At 40.8% G+C, this 24,743-nt stretch overlaps 1 protein-coding gene and 1 pseudogene across 3 annotated transcripts in view; one reads left to right on the top strand and one right to left on the bottom strand.

The window, feature by feature from the left end:
* The window catches only part of PUDP (pseudouridine 5'-phosphatase), a 634,921-nt gene that overhangs the window by 349,517 nt on the left and 260,661 nt on the right, over nucleotides 1–24,743 (bottom strand). For all 3 annotated transcript variants that reach the window (XM_073616377.1, XM_073616376.1, XM_073616378.1), the window contains exon 3: nucleotides 22,111–22,340. In XM_073616377.1, coding sequence (XP_073472478.1) covers nucleotides 22,111–22,340 — 230 coding nt within the window. The remainder of the gene's footprint in view (nucleotides 1–22,110; nucleotides 22,341–24,743) is intronic.
* Nucleotides 16,787–18,359, top strand: LOC141128827 (perilipin-2 pseudogene; annotated as a pseudogene).

Below are 24,743 nucleotides of genomic sequence, written 5' to 3'. Positions count from 1 at the left end.
TTTACTGTTATTAAAAGACTATCACACGGCAGCTGTGTTAGACCAACTCAAAAATTGGTTCACTAACCCAACCATAAAACCCTGGTGTCAAATAGAACTAGCATGGTTAAACAATAAATCTCCACTATCTCTTCTTTTGGCTTCCAATCTAGCTAAAAATAGTGAAATATCAAACCACCCCACTATACAAGCAACAGTTCAGGCCTGGTCTGAACTTAGATTAAAAGCGAACAAATTCTACCCGACAACTAACATCCCCATCCCTCTAGAGCAGGGCCAGACTTACAATAGGGCTTGAGTGGGCTCAAGCCCATGGGCCCCACCCAATAGGGGGCCCTGCGGCACCCGCGCTATAGCCGAAAGACGGCTACAGTGCGGAAGCCCATTCCCGGGTGGGCATCCCTGGACGTCCTCCTGTGTACTTCGGGGAAGTTCTGTGTTGGCCGTGTCCCTTGGACACAGCCAATCACAGATGGTGCTAAATGGCCAATCACAGCGGCCATTTAGCACTCGTCCAATGAGAGGTGATCTCATATGAGATCATCTCTCATCGCCGGCTCTCCCTCCTCACACAGAGACAGCGTGTGAGGAGGGAGAGCCTCCTGCTGCAGCGGTGAGTGAACACTCACACTGGTGTTATGGATGATTACAGTTACACAACACTACACAACATAGTGCCATCTGTCCCGACTCCCCAGTGCCACCTATCAGTGCCAAATGTCCCCAGTGCCACCTGTCAGTGTCATCAGTGCCATCTGTCCCCAGTGCCACCTATCATTGCCACCTGCCTCCAGTGCCACCTGCCCCAGTGCCACCTGTCAGTTTTATCAGTGCCATCTCATCAGTGCCACCTGTCCCCAGTGCCACCTGTCAGTGTCATGTGTCATCAGTGCCACGTATCAGTGCCATCTGTCGTCAGTGCCACCTGTCCCCAGTGCCACCTGTCAGTGTCACGTGTCATCAGTGCCACCTGTCATCAGTGCCACCTGTCCCCAGTGCCACCTGTCAGTGTCACGTGTCATCAGTGCCATGTATCAGTGCCATCTGTCATTAGTGCCACCTGTCCCCAGTGCCACCTGTCAGTGCCACCTGTCCCCAGTGCCACCTGTGTGTCACGTGTCATCAGTGCCACCTGTCCCCAGTGCCACCTGTCAGTGTGTCACGTGTCATCAGTGCCACGTATTAGTGCCACCTGTCCCCAGTGCCACCTGTCAGTGTCACGTGTCATCAGTGATAGCTGTCCCCAGTGCCACCTGTCAGTGTCACGTGTCATCAGTGCCACGTATTAGTGCCATCTGTCATCAGTGCCACATATTAGTGTCATCTGTCATCACTGTCAGGTGTTATTAGTGCCATGTATTAGTGCCATCTGTCATCAGTGCCACGTATTAGTGCCATCTGTCATCACTGTCAGGTATTAGTGCCATCTGTCATCAGTGCCACGTCAGTGTCACATGTCATTGTCCTGGTGCTCCAGGGCCTTCAAAAGTGTAATAGGTAGTCAACAAGTTAGATGTGTAATTTATGCTCCTAGAACACCTGATGGTGCTCCCTGCATGTTGGGCCTCTCTATGTGGCCAGGCTGTGAAAAAGTCCCACATGTGGTATCGTAATACTCAGGAGGAGTAGCAGAATGTATTTTGGGGTGTCATTTGTGTTATACACATGCCATGTGAGAGAAATAACCTATTACAATGACAATTTTGTGGAAAAAAAATAATTTTGCAAAGAATTGTGGGAAAAAATGACAACATCAAAAACCTCACCATGCATCTTACTAAATACCTTGGAATGTCTACTTTCAAAAAAGGGTCATTTGGGGGGTATTTGTACTTTCCTGGCTTGTTCGGGTCGCAAGAGATGAGATAGGCTGTCAGTACATCAGGTGTGATAAATTTTTTATGATTTGCACCATAGCTTGTGGACTCTCTAAGGCTGGATTCACACCTATGCATTTTTAGTGCTTTTTGCATTTTGCAGATTTGCACTACAGTCCACTCTCCATGGTTTCCTATGGAATACGTTCTGTAGTGCAAATCTGCAAAATGCAAAAAGCACTAAAAATGCATAGGTGTGAATCCAGCCTAACTTTCACAAAGACCAAATAATATCCACTAATTTGGGTTATTTTTACCAAAGATATGTAGAAGTATAAATTGTGGCCAAAATTTATGAAAAAAAAAATAATTTGCAAAATTTTGTCACAGAAACAAAGAAAAATTCATTTTTTTTCAAAATTTTTGGTCTTTTTTTATTTATAGCACATAAATTAAAAAACCCAGAGGTGATCAAATACCACCAAAAGAAAGCTCTATTTGTATGAAAAAAAAGACAAAACATTCATTTGGGTACAGTATTACATGACTGAGTAATTGTCATTCAAAATGTGAGAGCGCTGAAAGCTGAAAATTGGTCTGGGTAGGAGGGGGGTTTAAGTGCCCAGTTGTCAAGTGAGTCTGGCGCACCTTGTCCTTTTCTATTCCTGTTTTATAGAGCTGTGTTTCGCTCTCCAGGTTGCAGCCATCAGAGCAATCCTAGCCACCACCGCTTCTCATCATCCTCATGCGGTGCCTCAGAACGATCGCTTACATCGTGGACCCAGGACGAATACCAGTACAGTAGTATCCGCCACTTACACGCTTATATATTATCTACTTTTGTGAGTAGTCAATTGGCTGTTTTGTCTTGTTCAATTTAACAGAAGTTCTTTAATACTGAGTCTGGCGCACCTTGTCCTTTTCTGTTTTATAGAGCTGTGCTTCACTCTCCAGGTTGCAGCCATCAGAGCAATCCTAATGACTGTTCTTATACATAATATTTGGGACTATTTAAGGACTATATAGAATTGTTCCTTGCACCATCTCTCCTTTTCTCTCTATCTTGAGGTTTTCTGATTGGTTATTGGCAGTTACGTGTAGTGCCTCGTTTTCTGCCATTGAGAAAACTGTCTGCATTAGACAGTGGTGTAATGGCGGACAAACGGTATCAGAGTGGCATGCTTAAAAGAAAACTAAAGAATGAACGACAGCAACGCAAAAAGGAAGTTCTCAGTAAAATGAAAAGGATTACTGGATTTTTTACACCCATGACACCACAGCCTGATGTGCAAGTGGAGAATCCAGAGGACAACAACCCGAACCCGCTGGAAGAAACGGTTGGAGACGATGTGAATTCACGAGTAGGGCAGCCCATCAATGAATCATCATCTCTTCAGTCAGAAACAGCGACCGAACAATGTCCAACTACAGATTTTTTATCCACTGATCCTGCTCGCTGGGGTAAAATTGATGAAAGCGTGCGTGCTTATTGGGCGCGAAAAGGTCTGGAGTCCGTTCAAAATAAGGATGCTAATGTCAAGGCTTCTGAACGCAACTACAAACATCAGAAGAGACTGTTTTTCTAAAACTCATTTCAAACGCAAGCATTTGAATGGTGAGTACTTGCCCAGAGAATGGTTGCTCTACTCACCATCCACCGGTTGTGTGTTTTGCTTTGCTTGCCGCCTTTTTGGCGATGGTGACGGTCAATCCCTCTTTGAGTCTGGCTATAATGACTGGAAACATGCTACCAGATGCATTGCCGAGCATGAGAACAGTGACAGTCATAGAAAGGCTATGTTTAATTACATCAACAGAGCAGCAGCTGACGGAGTTATAGATTCTCAGCTTAAAAAGCAGTTCGAGTTGCAATGCAATTATTGGAGTGAAGTTTTGCAAAGAGTGGTTGCAGTTGTATAATTTCTGTCAGAGTGGGGATTGGCTTTCCGAGGCTCCAGTGAAATATTTGGTCGAGCTGACAATGGGAATTACATGGGAATCCTGGAACTGATCAGTGAATTCGACCCATTCTTGAAATCACACATACAGATATATGGCAATGCTGGGGTAGGAACTCCCTCATATCTTTCATCAAAAACATGCGACAAATTTATCGAGCTAATGAGCAATAAAGTGCGTTCTGAAATCATTGCTGAAGTGAAAGTGACAAAGTACTTTTCCATTTGCATTGATTCAACTCCCGACATGACGCACATTGATCAGCTTACATTTATCATAAGGTATGTTTCACCAGAGGGCCTCGTAGAAGAGCGATTCTTAAAATTTCTCCCTATATCTAGCCACACAGGGAAGGCACTCTGTGATGCAGTGTTCACAGTTTTACATGAGATGGACAAAGATATCAGTAACTGCCGTGGACAGTGCTATGATAATGCCGCAAACATGTCAGGAGTGTACAACGGGCTGCAAGCTCACATCAAAGAAATTAATCCACTAGTAGAGTGGGTGCCGTGCACCGCGCACACGCTTAATCTGGCTGGAGTTAATAGCGTAAACTGCTGCACAGAGACCGCCGATTTTTTTAACTTCATTCAGACTTTGTTCAACTTCTGCTCGAAATCCACAGCTAGATGGAAGGTGGTAACTGCAGGTTTGCAGCCTAATGAAAACCACCACATTGAGACACTAAAATCTCTCTCTGACACCAGGTGGGCTGCGCATGCACAGGCCACCAAGGCACTGTGCAGGAATTATGCCAATATTCAAGAGTCCCTGATGAACATTGCAGAAGACAGCATTTAGAACCCGAAAACACAAAATGATGCTTGGTCACTGCATAAAAATATGAACAGGCTTGAGACTGCTTTTCTTTGCACTATGTGGAATTATGTTCTACAACGCTTTCATGGGACAAGTGTTGCACTTCAAGCTGTGGATCTGGACCTGTGCAATGCTGTTGATTTGGTGAGGTCACTGCGGGAATATATTGTTGGTTTGAGAGATGAATTTGATGTGTTTGAAGACCGAGCAAAAGCGATGTCTCCCACCATTTCAGCAACATACAAACAAGACACACAAAGACAAAGAAAACGCAAGACTCATGTGGGTGAGTCTGCAACACCTGAGGTTCACTTATCAGGAAGAGAACGGTTCTCATCTGGTGTGTTTCTAGTTGTGATGGATAGGCTGCTGGCTGAACTTGATCGCCGTTTTCAGTCCTATAATGACCTCAACAGCACTTTTGGTTTCCTGAACAACATATCTACCCTATCTGCAGAACATCTTCATAAAAAAGCAGCAGATCTACAGAAGAAATACAACACTGACCTGGAAAATGAATTTTGTGAAGAAATCATCCAGCGCAAAGAATTCATCTGCCATGACGAGCCATCATCTGCTAGGGAACTTCTTTTGTGCATTAAAAAAAAGAAAACTACAGACCATCTTCCCAAACATGGATGTCGCTCTCAGACTTTACCTGACATTACCAGTCACAATTGCAAGTGGGGAGCGCAGTTTCTCCAAACTGAAACTAGTAAAAAATAGACTAAGATCCACAATTGTACAGCAGAAATTAAATCATCTCACTCTGATGTCAATTGAGAGTGACCTTCTACGTAAACTGGATTTTAATGATTTGATCAAAGACTTTGCTGCAAAGAAATCCAGAAGATGCCACTTCTAAATAGTACTATGTTAATATCTTTAAAATGAGATGACATGCATGAAGTCATAACCTGATCACCATTCTCTTTCTTTCTCTACCTTGCCTGTTGTTTTAAATGATCAGCCTCTGGATTCTGTTGTTGATGTAATGCTAAAGATATAATAGTGTACTGTTTTTGTTTTATTGACTGCACATTTCTAATTTGTGTGCATAGTTTAGATTTTTTCACTGCAACACTCACTTACGTACTACACACACGCACACACAATTTATCCTGCACTTTGTTCAATTAGTTATTTTGCTATATTCTTGCAATTGATTTGTTATGATTGCAACCTTACAAGGTATTTGTTTTTCAATATGTTTTCCAGGTAAATAAATGTTTTACTTTCATTCTGACATTTGTGCATTGCAATAAACACATGATCACTTTGAACTTTTTTAATCATTATTTATTTATTGGAAAAAAAGTTTTTCAAGCTTCAATCAGTGGTCATATACATAGATTATTACGTTTTTTTGACATGTAACACTGTCTACTGTACCAGTCAACATTTTGTTCTATTTAAAGTAATGTATAGAAGGGTAGGGCCCGAAAATGACTCAAGCCCAGGGGCCCCCACCACCCTAAGTCCTGCCCTGCTCTAGAGTCACTCCAGTGGATAATCCCCAACATACGGCTCCACAAATGGTTAGAAAACAACATCCTAAATTTAGCAGATATCACTATAGGAGATAAACTGCTGCCTTTCACAACCATACAACAGAAATTCAGCATTCCAAACTCAGAATTCTTGACTTATACCCAGATTTCCTTCTACTATCAAAAGACGAAGTCCACTCATATCTCGATTATAGAAAAAGTATGGACTTATACCCAGTCATGTAACCCCAAACTGAAGGGCATAACACTAATTTACAACTCACTGAAATCAAAAGACAAATTCACTAAGCACAAACCCTTAGTGAATTGGGAAAAAGAACTTGGTAAATAATTCTCAGATCGCCAGTGGAAAAATGCAATCAAATATAGTTACAAATTTCTAGATGCTCAAATTATGAAGAATTAACACAAAACCTTTTGTTGAGGCGGTATTTTACGCCATACATAATGGCTAAATTCTCAAAGGAGAACTCAAACCTGTACTGGAGGGGATGTGGACAGGTGGGGACCCTGGTACACATGCTGTGGTCATGTCCTAAACTCCAAAGTTTCTGGCTTGAAATTTACAACTTATTATCAAAGATAACAGGAAGCCAGGTAAAACCGAAGATAGAACAAGCCATCCTCAGTATAAATGTGAATCAATACCCAACCACTTTAGATCTATAGCTACACATATCTTACTGGCAGCTCGTTCAGCAATAGTGTATACAGTGGGGACGGAAAGTATTCAGACCCCCTTAAATTTTTCACTCTTTGTTATATTGCAGCCATTTGCTACAATCATTTAAGTTCATTTTTTTCCTCATTAATGTACACACAGCACCCCATATTGACAGAAAAACACAGAATTGTTGACATTTTTGCAGATTTATTAAAAAAGAAAAACTGAAATATCACATGGTCCTAAGTATTCAGACCCTTTGCTCAGTATTTAGTAGAAGCACCCTTTTGATCTAATACATCCCTGAGTCTTTTTGGGAAAGGTGCAACAAGTTTTTCACACTGGATTTGGGGATCCTCTGCCATTCCTCCTTGCAGATCCTCTCCAGTTCTGTCAGGTTGGATGGTAAACGTTGGGGGACAGCGATTTTTAGGTCTCTCCAGAGATGCTCAGTTGGGTTTAAGTCAGGGCTCTGGCTGGGCCATTCAAGAACAGTCACGGAGTGGTTGTGCAGCCACTCCTTCGTTATTTTAGCTGCGTGCTTAGGGTCATTGTCTTGTTGAAAGGTATACCTTCGGCCCAGTCTGAGGTCCTGAGCACTCTGGAGAAGGTTTTCATCCAGGATATCCCTTTACTTGGACGCATTCATCTTTCCCTCAATTACAACCAATCATCCTGTCCCTGCAGCTGAAAAACACCCCACAGTATGATGCTGCCACCACCATGCTTCACTGTTGGGACTGTATTGGACAGCTGATGAGCAGTGCCTAGTTTTCTCCACACATACCGCTTAGAATTAAGGCCAAAAAGTTCTATCTTGGTCTCATCAGACCAAAGAATCTTATTTCTCACCATCTTGGAGTCCTTCAGGTGTTTTTTAGCAAACTCCATGCGGGCTTTCATGTGTCTTGCACAGAGGAGAGGCTTCCGTCGGGCACTCTGCCATAAAGCCCCGACTGTTGGAGGGCTGCAGTGATGGTTGACTTTCTACAACTTTCTCCCATCTCCCGACTGCATCTCTGGAGCTCAGCCACAGTGATCTTTGGGTTCTTCTTTACCTCTCTTACCAAGGCTCTTCTTCCCCGATAGCTCAGTTTGGCCGGACGGCCAGCACTAGGAAGGGTTCTGGTCGTCCCAAACATCTTCCATTTAAGGATTATGGAGGCCACTGTGCTCTTAGGAACCTTAAGTGCAGCAGAAATTTATTTGTAACCTTGGCCAGATCTGTGCCTTGCCACAATCCTGTCTCTGAGCTCTTCAGGCAGTTCCTTTGACCTCATGATTCTCATTTGCTCTGACATGCACTGTGAGCTGTAAGGTCTTATATAGACAGGTGTGTGGCTTTCCTAATCAAGTCCAATCAGTATAATTAAACACAGCTGGACTCAAATGAAGGTGTAGAACCATCTCAAGGATGATCAGAAGAAATGGACAGCACCGGAGTTAAATATATGAGTGTCACAGCAAAGGGTCTGAATACTTAGGACCATGTGATATTTCAGTTTTTCTTTTTTAATAAATCTGCAAAAAGGTAAACAATTCTGTGTTTTTCTGTCAATATGGGGTGCTGTGTGTACATTAATGAGCGAAAAAAAATGAACTTAAATGATTTTAGCAAATGGCTGCAATATAACAAAAAGTGAAAAATTTAAGGGGGTCTGAATACTTTCCGTCCCCACTGTAGTTGGAAATCTATGGATATCCCTAACCTAAGAGACGTCACAGCCAAAATAGAAACAATAGCTGGATATGAACGAATATTAGCATATGGAGATGGCAACTCACTCAAGTTTGAAACTAACTGGTCCCCATGGAAAACCTTGTCTTCTTCTTTTCACACCCCAGCTACCTAAGTAGTAATTAAAGCTTTCCTGAAATTCATTCTTTTTTTTTTTTTATCTTTAAGGTGATTCTAACGACGTGTATTCACTATATGCTGTTACTTTTCAAAGTAACTGACCACATATAGAGTTACAAATACGACAAGAGGGGAGGGGGTTTCCTCTCTGTTCATATATTCGTTATTGTAACATTTAGAAGTATCCAGAAAATGTTGATTAATAAAGAAAAATGTAACAATTGTTATACTATATAGATTGCTGTAGTTTAATATTCATATTATACTTGACATGACAGTAATATTGATTATGTTACTGTTTGTAAAACACTTTTTATAAATACTCAATAAAAATTATTGAAACAGGACGCTGTGGAGTAAATAAGATAATAAGGGAAAAAAACGGCGCTGCCCTAAGTATGATTGGGTATAGTATACTACATAATAGGTGAACCCAAACTATGTAATAAAGGTGCAATTACACTGTTTGTGCAAAAGTGACCCAAAAAGGGTCCAAACAGATCAGTAGCAAAGAGCAGATGCCGTAGTCTCAGCGCATACGACACTCCTGCTACAGTGGAAAATAAAGTTTAAATGAAGTGCTCCCAGTGAGTAAATGTAATAAAAAATAAAGTGAAGGAATATATCAGTGATATAGCAAAACAAAAATAGATATATATTTCCTCAGAACTCAAAAGTTTTGGGACAAAATGGCGCCAGGGGTGTGGATAAAGTGTTAAAAAATAATAATTAATTACAAGTGTATAAAGTATTAATCTCCGTGTAACATTATCATATGTGTATAAAATATTTCCTACAATCTCCAAAAGTATTGGGACATCATACCATATGTAAACCCCAACAGCTTATTGTGAAACATAAATAGCTTTTAGTGACACCCTGTTGACACCCTCCTCGTTAGTTAGCTGCCAATTATATAAAAGAACGTACAGTAGCCAAGAAACTACATATACACTAAACATTGGTTTCTAAAAAGTCCATGCAGGGGGTCATCCATTAACGACCTTATAGAGAAGACAAAGTTCAACACTATGTATGCTGTTAATTATATTCTTATGGACACACTGCAGTGACTTCAGTGCTTTACACTTCAGGAGTGACTTTAGGTGCTCACCCCCCAATAATACCCCACTCACCAAAGATGAACACCCCTACAGGGGTAACGAGCGACAGAGTGGGCTTCCCGGGGCAGGTGATATTCACTCCAAGTCTCCTTGCGCTCCTCTGCAGCATTCAGTCCTCACCGCAACTCCAAGGGATGGGTGTATTCTCATATGATCAGGGTACTGCAACGTATTACCACCTTCAGCACTCCAGTGTCCCAGAGGGAAAAAACACAAGGGGGCCTCTTTGGTGAAGTACGTTGTGTCCAATTTATTGCAAAAAAAATATATTATAAAAAGAGTCCCATTACACATAACCATAAGTGTGCAAGCTGAGAAACGTGGTTATGTGTAATGGGACTCTTTTTATAATATATTTTTTTTGCAATAAATTGTACATGGAAAGCGTCTCTCCATGGGGGCACCCAATGAAGAGGAGGGGCACCCGAGAAAATGAGGATCGGGCCACTCTGTGCAAAACCCTTGCACAGGGCAGGTAAGTATAACCTTGCCCAATACAATACATCTACCACTTCTAATCGGTGGTGATTTCAATGCAGTTATGCATCTCCTAGAAGATAAATCTTGTAACAGATACCCTCGGGTTACTCCCCCTTCTATAGGTGACACCCCTCTATCACACTTTGCAGAAAACCTACAACTAATTGACCTTTGGAGGTTAGCTCATCCTGACGGTAAGGACTTCCCTTTTTCTCCCCCGCATCATACCCTGTCGAGAATAGACTACCTCTTCTGTAATCCCACCCTTCTGAAACACACATCTGCCCCCATATCCACAAAATGGCAATCTCTGATTACGCCCCAGTCTCGGTAAACCTTATAGACTTTATCCCACAGAATACAGTCAGAACGTGGCATTTCCCTTCATATCTATATAGCAATCAAGAATTCCACAAAATTGTAAAAAGAACCAATTCAGTACATAGTGGCAACTCTAACCTCTTTTGGGAGGCGGGGAGGGCAGTGCTCTGTGGAAGGATCCTAGGTTTCTCATGGGATATAAAAAGTCATTGTCAAAACAGTACAGTGAAGCGAGCACTGCCCTACGCTCGGCACAACTGCAGTTAGCACAGCATAACTCTACAGATCACAGGAAGGCTTGGAGATAGGCCGAATCTTACTTTGATATATGGGCAGAGGCCCAAGAAAGAATCCATAAATCTCTATTAGACCTCCAATACCACAAATTTGGTAACAAGGCAGGGAAACTACTAGCCTTCCACCCCTACCCATATTCCAGCCTTGAAAGATATTCAAGACAGACTCACCTCAATATCAACAATATTCTCTAAAGCTTCTATGCCAGTTTGTATGGCCCTGTTCCCATTGATCAGGATGTGGCACAAAAATTCTTAGCCCAAGTTCCTCTCCCAAAGGTAGACCAAACACTTCTAGATCAACTCAATTCACCAGTCTCCCTCCAAAATTGCCAGTTTGGCTAATGGCAAAGCACTGGGCCCCGACGGTTACACGTTTGAATTTTACAAGATGACCACCGACACCATATAGCCGACGCTAATCTCTGTTTTCCAAAACAATCCTTGATGGGGAGCCATTACCTCCCCTCGGGCTTTCAGGCCCACATTAAATTGATCCCAAAAAAAGAGAAGGATTCTACAGAACCGGGATCCTACCGCCCAATCTCCCTACTAAATCTTGACTCCAAAATACTTTCAAAAACCATAGCCAATAGACTGGCGATGAATATGCCCACCCTGATCCATCCCTCACAAGCAGGCTTTATAAAAGGCCACTGCAAACATCCATAAAGTCCTCAGAGTCCTAGAACATGCAAGAACCCCTCAGTGATCTAGGGATCATCACGCTTGACGCCAAGAAGGCATTGAATAATGTAAGCTTTCGATGGTTACAGTTAGTTCTTCAGAGTTTTGGATTCACCGGTGCTTTTCGACATCTGATAACAACTATGTACTTGGCCCCATCTGCGAACGTGATAGCCACTGGACACATTTCCAATAAAATCCAACTCCATAAGAGTACAAGGCAGCTGTGCCCCCTGTCCCCCCTTCTAATTTAGTGCTGGAACCCTTGTCTTGATACCTCTTATCCCACCCATATCTCCACGGGGTCATGGTTGGCAATCCTTAGTTACGCACACCACTCTTTGCAGATGATATTCTGATCTTCACCTTCAAACCCCAGGCAGACCTGACATATCCAACAAATCTTCTCCCACTTTATGTCCTGTTCAGGCTTACGTATAAATTTCTCTAAGAGTGAGGTCCTTCCATTATATCATGTCTTTCCATCAGAATGGATGTCAGCCAGTCTTCCCTATAGCCAAGACACACATCACATACGTAGGGCTCAAAATCGGTAAACTCCCTTCCTCCTTATACCATCTTAACTTTCCCCCGGTCATCTCTAAAATAATCAAGGAATTGGAAACATGGGCCAAACTACCCCTTACCCTCTTTGGAAGGTGTCACTTATACAAGATGATCAGTTTCCCGAAACTCTTATATCCCCTTCAGATTATCCCTCTATTGCTGAAACACAAGGACCTGCAATAACTCCATAAAACCCTTTCTGTCTTCCTTTGTGTGGTCGCCGCCCCCCGTATATCCCTCCAGAAACTATATCTTCCTAAACACATAGGAGGGACCTACCTACCAAACATCAGGGTGTACAATCTAGCATGCCTCTTGGGAGTGAGTTTGGACTGGATAAACCAGGCATCCAATCATTCTAATTTTGAGTTAGTATCCCAACTGGTAGCCCTTTATAGCCTTCCCACCTAGCTGCACTGCAGAATACGCTCTCTCCCCCGATCTAAAAAAGAAAAAAAAAACCTACTCATATGAGACACATTGGTGGCTTGGAGGGAAGTCAGAAAAAAACTGGGGATCTCCCCTTTCTCCTCTCAATTCCTCCCTATCCATAATTACCCCATGTTTCCACAGGCGCAGTAACACGGAGCTTTCACCCTCTGGGCCTTCCAAGGCCTTACTAACTTTTTCCAACTGTTTGACCCTTCTTTGGGTAAAGCTTTGCCGTTCCAGCAAATCATGAATCAGTATAATGTACCTGCCTCCCAGCACCTGTACGCTCATCAAGCAGTCAACTTCATTGTTAATATATGCCCTTCCAGGAACTGTAGGTTCAACACTTCACTCCTTGACATCCTTACACAAAACAACTGTTACAAGATCTCTGATATCTACAAACCCCTGAACACTCACCTTACCAAGCATTTTCTGGTGCCCCCCCCCCACACCCGTTACTCTACATTACATTTTCTCTCATATATTGTTATGTATGTTCTAAATGAGAAATCCTTCAAATGATATGTTACACTGTTATGACATTTTTCATGCAAACTGTAAAGCTCAATAAAGTTTCTTAAAAAAAAAATGTATCTCAAGAGATATTTCTCACTCTCTCTCTCTTATATTATATTATATATTTTATATATATTTCAATATAGGGACAATAGTTATAAGGGGAATGTCATTAAAAGGCTAGTCAAAATTAAAAATGAGTATCTTACAATTTGCCTTTTACTTTACAATATTCTTGTGGCAGGTGTTACTATTCTGAGCAATTGTACAACAAGTATCAAGGGAGTCGCTTTAATGAACTCTTTCATGTTCAAAGGGAATCAGAAATAAGCATCCATTGTATTAGATCTACACTATCTGTAAAGTTAATCAGGTTGCTTCCAGCATTGTACAGGAAACCTACATTCTGCTCTGGTGGCATTTGGCTAAAAATGACGTTGAAAGATCTTGAGATTGAAGTTAGGATATACTGGAGAACTATTTTATTTTGAGGGACAAATACAGCCTAGTATATTTTTTAGTAATACAATAATGGTTTAATAAAAATTGTGCAAAGGTGCTTTTCTCAGGGCAAGCTAAAAAGTAAATGGAGTGACTGTTGAATACTAATTTGTTTTAGACATATCTAAAATAAATGGAGGTCACACCAAAACAAACAGCTGTTAGCAAATGTTTAAAATACAATATTGCGGGTTTAAAAATCCCATACTCTGCAGTGTGATGACTGCAAAATTGCAAATTTTTTGTAGCCTAGGCCCATTTGATAAAGTTAGCCATATTGCTTATTCCTGTAGACTTAAATTCATTCACTGGAATTCATAAAGACTGGCGCAGACAGTTTTTGTGAACGTGTGTCATGTGTTCTAAAAGTGGTGCAGCATGCTCCAAATTCATGTACCTGTCCAGAACTCGTACTTGAATATGACACATGCAGTGCCACTTTTGGAACGCATGCAAGACACTTTCACAAAATCTGTCTGTGTCAGTTTCTCACCGGAATGCCAAAAGAGAGTTGGTCTTAATATGCTCCATTGTACCAGAAATGTAAAAAGGTTCCAAACACCTCATCAGTGATTTTCACCACCTCTGTCCAATACCGAAATAGCTTCGGGCACCTCCAAAACATGTGGAGTAGGTCCCCCTCTAAATCCCCGCATCTGGAGCAACTAGAGTCTGGCCGACGGCCGTAGTGAAAAAGTCTGTAGGGAGTGTGATAAGTTCTATATAATAAAAATAAATGTGACATCCTCTGCGAAGGGGATAATGAGACCAAGGGGGCCACTTCAAGTATTCTATTCCACTGGCTGTCAGAAAGATTGCCTATATCATTTTCCCATTTCCTCTTGTACAGAGGAGGATCTAGCCTGTTCAATCTCCTGTTATTAATATGTGGATATACTTTCGAAATTAGGCCTTTCGCTGAATCTGCATTAATTAATTTTTGGAGTACAGGAATTGTGCTCCATTCTAAGGTCCTTCCTCTAAACTGTACCTCTAATGCGTGCCTGACCTGTAAGTATTTAAAAAAGGATTTTCAAAAAAAACTTTCCAAATCTGAATATAATATTTATTCCTCCCAAAGTCAGTTGTCTTCTTATGCCCCTTTTACCTAGTCCATGGTTGTCGTTAGTGCAGAATACTTGAGGTACGTGCCCAGGGTCTCCTTCGAAATGTCCAGGGTTAGTGACAACATGCACATTGCTGCTATGCAGTAGTCCCTGCACAGCCGTGGATCATGTCACCTGCCAATATGCAGATACTTCCACAAAATTAGCCTGTTCCCCATTAGTCCTCAGATCAGAGTGAAGAGTCGAGGGAATTTCCTAGACTCCTCATTGGCTCTGACCTATCCATGAAGCTTCCCTTACCCTGCACAGGCACCGCTCTGCAGGAGGTCTGGTGAGTGCTTTGCCTTGTAGGTTGGTTTCTGTGCTATGTGTTCTGTGGTGTTCTGTGCTGTTTTGTCTGTGAAGAGGAGAATTAGGGAGGATTAGGGGGATTAGGGATTTGGGTGCTGAGCAGTGGAGACTGCAGTTCCAGGGAGTGGAGTCTTTGTTTGGCAGAGGTGAGATTTGTTTGTTGGTCAGAGATGTTTTAAACTGGAGGGGATTTGTGCTGCAGGTGAGATTTTGTTTGTGAAATGTGTTGTTTGAAAGGATAGGGTTTGGAGGAGTTTTCCTTGGGGAGGGGGGGATTTTTGCTAACAGGGGTTTTCTTGTGGGGTGTGGTTATTACTGAGGTGGCGAGAGGTTCTTGGGGCTGGGGGATTTCCACTGATGGAGTGAGTAGGAGGACTTTATTTGTGCAGCTTTTGCTGATGGGGGTAAGCAGACATTTTGAGGGTGGTTGATGATGGGGGTGAGGAAAATGATTGCTTAGGAGGAGGAAGATTTGTGCAAGGGCAGGATTTTTGCTTTGAGGAGTGATTTGGAAGATTTAGTAAGGGGGGTGGGGGATTTGTGCTTTGGGGAGGGATAGATATACTCCTGACCCCTGTACTGTGTTTATTGTACATTACAAACAGAAGTTAGGGGGAAAATGAGAGGTTCACCGACTCACAGAGAATGTTACAAGGAGGCAGAAAAACAAGGCCATTAAGAAGCGAGTATAAATTATTTTTGGAGAATATGTATATAGTCTAGTGTCACTTTACTTTCAAAGTGCATTCATGCAGATTTGTAAAATTATTGATTGATCCAATTTTTTCCCTCAGGGACAAGCACACCGTCCTTACCAAATTGAATCATGATTTACAAAATATGTACTGAAATCAGCCTTGTATAAAGTACATAAAAGTAATGCTTTAAACAGACCTGCATGGCATCCCTTTAGGGCTCGTTATGCAAATCCTTTATTATATAATATATAGAAAGGCACAGACAGCCCTTGCACATCTCCAGTAGGCTATATTGTTGTGATGTTTATATCCATTGTTAAATAGAACTGTTATATGTTACCTCATTAAATTGTGGATTGATTAAATGTCGGTTTGCAAGCGTACACTTTACAAACTTCTGTCTGGAAATTCTGGCAACAGTATGTATAGGATATAGCTTGACCCCATTTAGCCCTTTTCAGACTGCTTAGCACAAGTCTATTGGAGCAGCACAGTTCATGAAGCTTGAGCATGTATCATCCACTGAGCTGAATGATCCTTTTCTAAAATGCAATGGCCAGGCTTTCCAAAAATAGGATAAGTATATTTAATATATTCTAATTACGAAACAGTATTACATGAATAATATATTTCAAATTTAATTGATAGCATCTTAATCATACCATTATTGATAACCATTATTACAGTCTATTCTGGACTGATTATTTAAATGTTATCAGTATTACAGAAGGTAAAGACGGTAAAATGAAAGCTTACGGCATACCAAATACTTTAAGGGTTATAGAAAGCACTACTCAATGGGTAATCATAGCAGATATTAAATGCGTGGTAGGCCAACTAACAATATTAACAAATATAAATGAGAACATATTGCACTGGCAATTTAGCCAAGCAGGAAAGCCAACAATAAAGAGGCATGAAATAAAAATATTTGACATAAATGCAAAACGGATGGGGCTGCAGCAACAATTTGGACTAGGTGAGTTGCTGATAAATTATGGAAAAGCACACAAAATAAAGGAGTCATATGAAGTTACAATCAAATACCAATTCTTGTGAAATAGAGGTTGCAGGTATTTAAACATCTAAAGGAGAAGTATGGGATTGAAAAAGAAATCCATGATTCGGTCTCTGTTGAGTTTGTGGTGTTCTGTGAAGTGCTGTGTGTCGTTGTGATTCTACATTATGGTTGAAGTAGTGGAGCAGCAACAAGAGCAGCAGAATGTCGTGGTTAGGTTTATTAACCTTCCCTTGGTGAGCTCAACCTATGATATAGTGTCTTCTGTTTATGTGAACACTAAAGATGCCCATCCTTACCTGAAATCAGTTTGCGGCGTGGCAGAGAAGAGTGCAAAGACCATTACTACAGTGGCTGTTAATGGTGCTATGCCAATAATACATAAACTGGAACCTCAGATTGCCATGGCAAACAGCCTTGCTTGTTTTGGACTTGATAAGATTGAAGAGAGGCTGCCTATTTTGTATCAGCCTAGTGACAAAATTATTGCTAATGCCTCTGAGGCTGTTGTTGGTGCTAAAGATGCTGTGATTAATGGCATAACAGGAGTGGTTGACAAGACCAGGGGGGCTGTGTTTGGCAGTGTGGAGATGACCAAGGCTGTTGTGAATGGAAGTATTAACACTGTGCTTGGGAGTAATGCAGTGCGCAAGATGAGCAGTGGTGTTGATAATGCACTTACGAAGTCCGAGACTCTTCTGGAACAATATCTCCCGCCAACTGATGAGGAGCTAGCAAAGGAGGCTGCAAAAACAGAGGGATTTGAAGTATCAACATTGAATGCAAGCTACTATGTTCGCTTGGGATCACTCTCTACAAAGGCCCGCAAACGTGCTTACCAACAGGCTTTGACAAAATTCAGAGATGTTAAATGCAGAAGCCAGGAGGCTATTTCTCAGTTGAATACCACTGTTGACCTGATTGAGTTTGCCAGAAAGAACATGAATGATGCCAATCAAAAAGTACATGATGCACAGGGAAAGCTGTACAATAAATGGGTAGCATGGACAAAAAGCACAGAACAGAATCCTTGTGGAGACACTGAAAGCACTGAACAAATTGAATCCCGCACTCTGACCATCGCACGGAATCTGACCCATCAACTGCAAACTACATGTCTTTCCCTGGTGTCCAGTGTCAAAGGCCTTCCATTAAACATCCAGAACAAAGCTCAGAATGTTAGTGCCATGGCTGCAGAAGTGTACCAGAGTTTTCTCTCTGCCTCCTCTTTCAAAGATCTCTCAGACAGCTTGATAAATACCAGCAGAGAGAAGTTCACAAATATGAAGGATTCCATGGATGATGTGATGGACTTTTTGGTTAACAACACTCCTCTAAACTGGCTGGTACCTAACTTCACCATTTCTGACCTATCATCGGAAACTGAAGGTGACCCAGAAATGATGGCAGCGGAAGAGGAAGAAATGCAAGATTTTTCCCGCATAAATGGGCGTGTAATTAACAGGGAATAATGCAGACATGTCCCCTAAAATGTTTACACTCCTATAGAAATACTACTTGCTTGACTTCAGCTTACCACTTAAATCATTTAGGTTTATCTAACCTAAAAAATACTGTTGTGCATGTAACCAGCTTTGCTCCAAACAGGAAGACTGCCTTGCTGCTGAATGTTTAGTGTAGGCTTTGAGACTAGAACATAAGCAATAGCATATGAATGATTAAAAATGCATTAAATATCTTGACATGGTTCATATGGAAATATTACTCTACGCCCTGAACCACTTCTAGCATTGTAAAGCCTAGTTTTCAAGCTATATGTTCTACAGTCAGTTGCAGCTGTCATGTTGGCTATTTATTTATAACTTGCTTGCTAGTCAGGAATTTGTTTTAAATTATGTCATATTTAAATGTGTGGGTTTTTTTTTTTTTTTACTTCCAGTTTCTATACACTGCAATTGCTTGTATTTGTGCACCTGTTACATGTTTAATAAAACAAAACATAAGCTACACTTTTTTTTTTTTTTTTTGAGACTGACTACTAGCGAGATTGGCATTGGGTGCAGATGCCAATTCATTGGGAATACTTTGACAAAATCTGCATTTTTATGAATGGGCTTTAGGATGAAATTATAAAGCCAGCCAATGTTCTGGTATTTTTGGGGTACATCACATGCATGGCAGCATTGCCCATAAATGATGATGATGGGGGGGGGGGGCATTTTAATTAAAAAAAAAAAAAAAACAGTGCTTAACATACAATATAGCATACCTAGGAAGGGTGGTCAGAAAACGTTCATGGGAATTTTTTTTTTTTTTTTTTTAATGGCTTTTCAACAAAAAAAAAAAAAAAATAAGTTAGAGAATTATAAAATGGAAAACCAACTACACCATCACTATTCACGTCCAACACATTCTGGGATATTGTTAGTATTACTAAACGCAATTTTTTTTTTTTTTTATAACTTGTTATACTTGCCCGCCCCCACTTCTTCTGACAGCAGCAAGAGCCAATGGCTCCTTCTGCTTGAATGCAGTGTAAGGGGGGGGGGTGGGGGGGAGATACAGCCCAGCACTGTGCTGATCTCCTCTTCATGTGTGTGGGGGGGGGGGACACAGGTAAAACTGAAAATGTGTGGGTAATGCAAGCAATGTAAACTTTAAGTTAATTTTTTTTTTTTTTTTAAAAAAAAAAAAAAAAAAAAAAAAAAAAAAGAAAAAGAAATCCATACTCACCTCTATGACTGCAGCATCGCTGTGATGCTGCAATGGTCCCCCGTCAGCTGTAAGACCGACAACTGAGTGATTACATGACCTCTGATCGCTCATTTCTTGGTCGGTGGCGGGCTGCTCTGTTCAATAGATTTGCACAGAGCAGCCCCAACCCCCCTCTTTTGTCCCCTGCTGGGAGGGCAGCTACATTTAGAAGGTTTTTTTACCGTAATGCAGAGAATGCATAAAGGAAAATTACTTCTACCTTTACAATCGCTTTAATACAGCTCTGTATTCATTAACACATCCTTAAATATACATTTGACTGCAAATATTAAGCATCTAAATTTGACCTGGTATTGGCCTCTTGCAGTCTCTGTACAGCAGAGCACAGAATGAGGAAAGGAGAAATAACAAGAGGAGCCAATCAGCTGTGCCATGGTGCAAGTAGAACTAAAAGAGTTGACAGAGAGAAGAGCTCATCAGTATGCTGCTTTTCCATCCACTGACTAGGCAAGGGATTGGGATGGCAAGAAGACCTGTAAGGCCCCTTTCACAGTGCAGTGTACCAGCAGTTTTCGTGCAGGTTACCCATACTTGCCCACACCTGTCAGGCAGGTTTTGGTGCATTTTCTGGATGCAGAACTTTTGTTTTGCTTTCAGAAAACTCCAGGAAGAAACCAAAAACGTGTTAAAAAACGGGCTGGATTTTTGGGCACAACAGGAGGCTGATATTTTAAAATAAAAAAATGTATTAGACTCAAAAAATCTGATCTTGTAATAAAAAAAAACCTTACCCCTGAAAGGGAAAGTTATATTTGCAGGATAAAATACCCAACTCTGGAATGGATTGGGCTACCCTAAGCATTTGTATAAATTATATTATACAGTATAACTAATGAATTGCTTGAAGACTGGTGCCCAAATATTGCTCCAAGTCCAGGCTGTCAAAGTGTTTTGTGGGAGTTTTCCTTTCTTAGGACAAGTTGGGTTATATATTCGTGGTGGTGGCAAATGCATGGGAGCATTAAGGCTTTAGTCCATTATATTTAATGCTTTTAACATCTTCTACATTGACAGAATTGTCCATCTATTATTAAAGCTCTGATGTCGTCCCATTGTATATACTTGAAGGCATACAGCCATGATATTATTGGTGTTTTTGGACATAGTGCTACGGGAACTAGTATTGTTTTCTCCCGGAGAGTAATTTTTTACCCTGCTTGAGGCCCTCAGAGGGTCAAACGGGTTCCACTTAATTTGCTATCTGTTGTATGGACTTCTTTGGACTTGTCTTCCTTCTCACTTCTCTGTCCACCCCAAAACTTGCAGAGTTGGGTATTCTATCTTGCAAACATAAGTTCCCCTTTTGGGAGTAAGGTTTTTATTAAAAGATGAGATTTTATTATCGATTTATTTTAAAATGTCTTCAATGTCTACATCCTGTTGTGTCTAAAAAGTCTTCCTATTTTTTAACACTTTGTTCTTGGTTTTTCCTTGAGTTTTTGGATGTGGCATGGTGGGAGCTTCTAGTTTTTGGATATATGCTTTCAGAAAATGCACCAAAACTGACCGCTCTAATGGAAGTCTATGGTAAAGCATTAGTAACCCACACAAAATCTACGGGCACACCACGCTGCAGGGAAACCACAACAGATCAGTTTAAAAGGGGCCTTAGTGTTACTAAATTGCAGTGGTGAAAAACCATGTCCCCTGTCCTGCCAGACAGGACTGTGCTGTTGGAAGATTTGTGTAAACCTCATGACTGGATAAGGCAGAAATATGAATTCTTTGGCAGGTCAAACAGCTCTCATATATGTATTTAATCAATGTATTTAGATATCTACACAAGTTCAGCTTTAACTATCAATATTAATAAATATATTGTATGTGATATAATTTGGATAATATTTATTATATTTATTTACATATTATCAAGTATTCAATCATTTCAATCATTCTGTTATATCCAGTCAGGTAGGCCTTAACATCGCTTATCTGTTGGCTCAGCAAAGTAAGTAATCAGATCAATGATTCTGTTCCCAAAAGGTTCTCACAAACTTGATGGATATCAGATCATCTAACAGAGAGGAATGAAATTTCCACAATAAATCAACCAGATACTGTTGTATGCCATTTTTTTCCACTACAGGTTGCATGAACGGGAAAGAGTAAGCTTATGAATGTGCAATACCCATAAGTGCAAGATTTTACCAAGTATCTGATGGGCCCCAATGGCCTTTCATGTCCCAATGGAGTAGCAGGTGCCAATATGAGGAGTCTGTCTAGGGTTTCAAGCAATCAGCAAAATTTCAATGAGTAGTCACACCAGCAAGGGAAAACCTCATCTGTTGTGAACATGGCATTGATAAACTTAGATAAGCTCAGATGCAGTCAGGCACGTCATAATGAACACAAGCATCCATAACTACCATAACTATATCTGCCTCTGTGGCAGTTTTCTAAAAGTTATTTTTTATGCACACAAGAACTATGACTAAATGAATAGCATATCAAAAAGCCAAATGGATATTTATTTGTCATTTATGTGATTTGAGATGATTTATGAAGTAGACACTGCAGCTCATTTTTCATCTTTCTTATATTTTAAAATGCATTAAAAGCAACCTAAATGTATTCTGTTTCTTGCCCTGCATTATAAAATGCAGGCAAGCTCCTGTATGATTGCGTGATCCTTCCTATATAGCACTACAGCAGAGCATTGGTAATACATATTTTCACACCTACCTTGCCCACGCTCGGAGGGGGGTTAAACTTCTTTGCACATACAAGAAAAATATCAGGCTGAGGTTTGCCACTTTTCACGTCTGGGTCATCTCCTAGCACAATGTGATGGAATAAATTGAAGAATTCTTTGTGTCTACTTGTTTTCATTTCAAATGTCACTCTAGCTGAGCTGGTGGCAACAGCCATTGGGATGTTGTGCTTATTCAGATGGTAGATTAACTTTTCAACCCCTGTGACAGAGAATGGGAGAGGAAAGAAATGAGAAATGCAAAGATTACATGATAAAGCTTGTCCATAATATAATTGATGACAGATAATAACAATATGTGACAGTCTTCTGCAAAAAATGGCTCTAGAGTAAGCGTCAGCTATCTAAAATGTACGTGAGACAAAGTAATTGCATCATATTGCCTATTTTGCTTGTTCTTTACTCTCGGAACACTGCCACATATTTCCATGCAGTTCAAGTTAACCTGTCAGGTCCTAAACAGTTTTGCTAACATCATTTTGTGATACCTGCAGCTACCTGTGTAAGCCTTCATTTTAGATTGTGGATTCTTGAGGAGCACCTTGGATTTTGGGCAACATGTTGACTTTTGTCCAAGATGGCACTAAGCTGTCCACCCCATTATTTAGTACGCCAGTGCCATGATTCAGCAAAAAGTATGTTACCCCAAATATTTTTGTTCTATATGTGTGCTCACATATGTGTATTTAATAAATCAAAGACTCTATCATGTTCATGCACTACTTCAATCTTAAGTACCTGGTTGATCCTGTCAGTCACGTTTCTTCATTGTTCTAAACTGACCATGCAAAGCACAGAATCTGATCTGTGCTTGTGTGGTCAGTCTGCATCCTTTGGTTAGTCATGCAGAGGTACAGGATACCGTTCAGACTCACAGCTTACCTGTATTCCATTGTCTGTTCAGCCACCATACCCCCCCCCCCAACCAATCACAGCCTGCCTCTTGCACACACCCTGTGCTCAATTACAGCCTACATCTTGCCTCAGGCTAAAGGTCTATGGCAGTAATGGCGAACCTTGGCACCCCAGATGTTTTGGAACTACATTTCAGATGATGCTCATGCACTCTGCAGTGTAGTTGAGCATCATGGAAAATGCAGTTCTAAAACATCTGGGGTGCCATGGTTTGCCATCACTGGTCTATGGTACATACAGTAGGTACACTGTGTATCTGCCTGAACCTGTGTGAAGTATTAAGGGACCCACCTCCAGTCCCAGGAAGCAGGGATGTATGGTAATATGATAGATATTTTTAACCTTGTAAAAAGATAATTTCTGAAACTAAGCAAAAGCAGTTATGGTGCCTGGGTAGTTATGACTGTCTTATAAAGTGCCTATAACATTGAACGCTCAAAACCACGTTGTACTTTAAAATAAGTTAGGCATTGCTAGCTATGACAATGTTCAAGATTAGACAGGTTCACTTTATACTGAACCAGTCATAATTTAGTTTATGAAAGAATAATCATACTTAAATTATTACAATTGAGCCTACTTATTAAAAAAATATATATTTTTTGCACTATTCAACGTGACTTCCTTTAGTTGATCCTGATAACAGAGTATCAGAGGTCATTTGAAGTTTGGCATTAGCTTTCATTGAATTGCTTGTCCTCGCCAACAGCTGAGTTAGTCCTGGGCTAGAGCTAGGCAATCCGCAAAGTTTACGTTTCCTGCTGATTGCCTGGCTCTATCCCTGACTCCGTATAGGGTGTCTTGGATGGCTGTAGAGAGACCACTGCTCTTGCATAGAAAGCAGAGATCAATTTTGCAGTCTCCAGCCCAGTCATGGGCTTTGAAACAAGTGAGATTATTTACCAGCCATAAAAAAAGTAATACTTGCAGAAATTAGAATTCTTTCTGTCACCTTGATTAACGTAAATTCTCTGTTCTATAAAACTAGAAGTAGACTTTGTAAATGGGCTGTGCCTGGAAAAATACACAAAGGACAATGGCTTTTACATTAAAGCTAAACTATAGGTATAATATTTTTTGCATACTTACATTGGTTTAGCGTAGACCAATGTAAGTAAGCATATCTCATACATCATGGATTACTGGGGAAGCTGACAATCACTATAGTATTAACAGTGATCTTATGGGTCCTGTGCCAAGTAGCTTCCGGTCTGCACACAGAACACTGGGGGTCACTTATTTAGCACTGCCGTCATTCACAGAATGCTTTTTATTTTTCACAATCAATACAAAATGTTCTCTATTTGGACAAGGTGGAGATTGTCCACCTTGTCTAATCAGAAGACACCTTTCATTAAAAAAAAGGTACAAGGTACCAATCAATGTCAATCAAGCAACCCTTTGTGGTCAGTGTGAAAGGTGCTGGGCACAGGACCCAAAAAACTGCCACTGTCACTGTAGTAGTGCCAACTACTACAATGATTGTTAACTTTCCCAGCAGCCCCTCAGGCATGAGATATGCATACTTCCATAGGTCTAAGCTGAACCAATGTAGGTATGCAATGAAGATAATACCTGGAGTTCAGTTTCAAAGGTTAGGTTCACCTTTGATGAACAAATAATGAATGTACTTAGTTCTGCAGGGGAAAAAAAAATATGTTCATGTATTTTTCACACAGGGGCCTGCAAA

Source organism: Aquarana catesbeiana, linkage group LG02 (genome assembly GCF_042186555.1).
Source record: "Aquarana catesbeiana isolate 2022-GZ linkage group LG02, ASM4218655v1, whole genome shotgun sequence".
NCBI lineage: Eukaryota > Metazoa > Chordata > Amphibia > Anura > Ranidae > Aquarana > Aquarana catesbeiana.
This window is presented reverse-complemented; position numbering and strand designations above follow the sequence as displayed.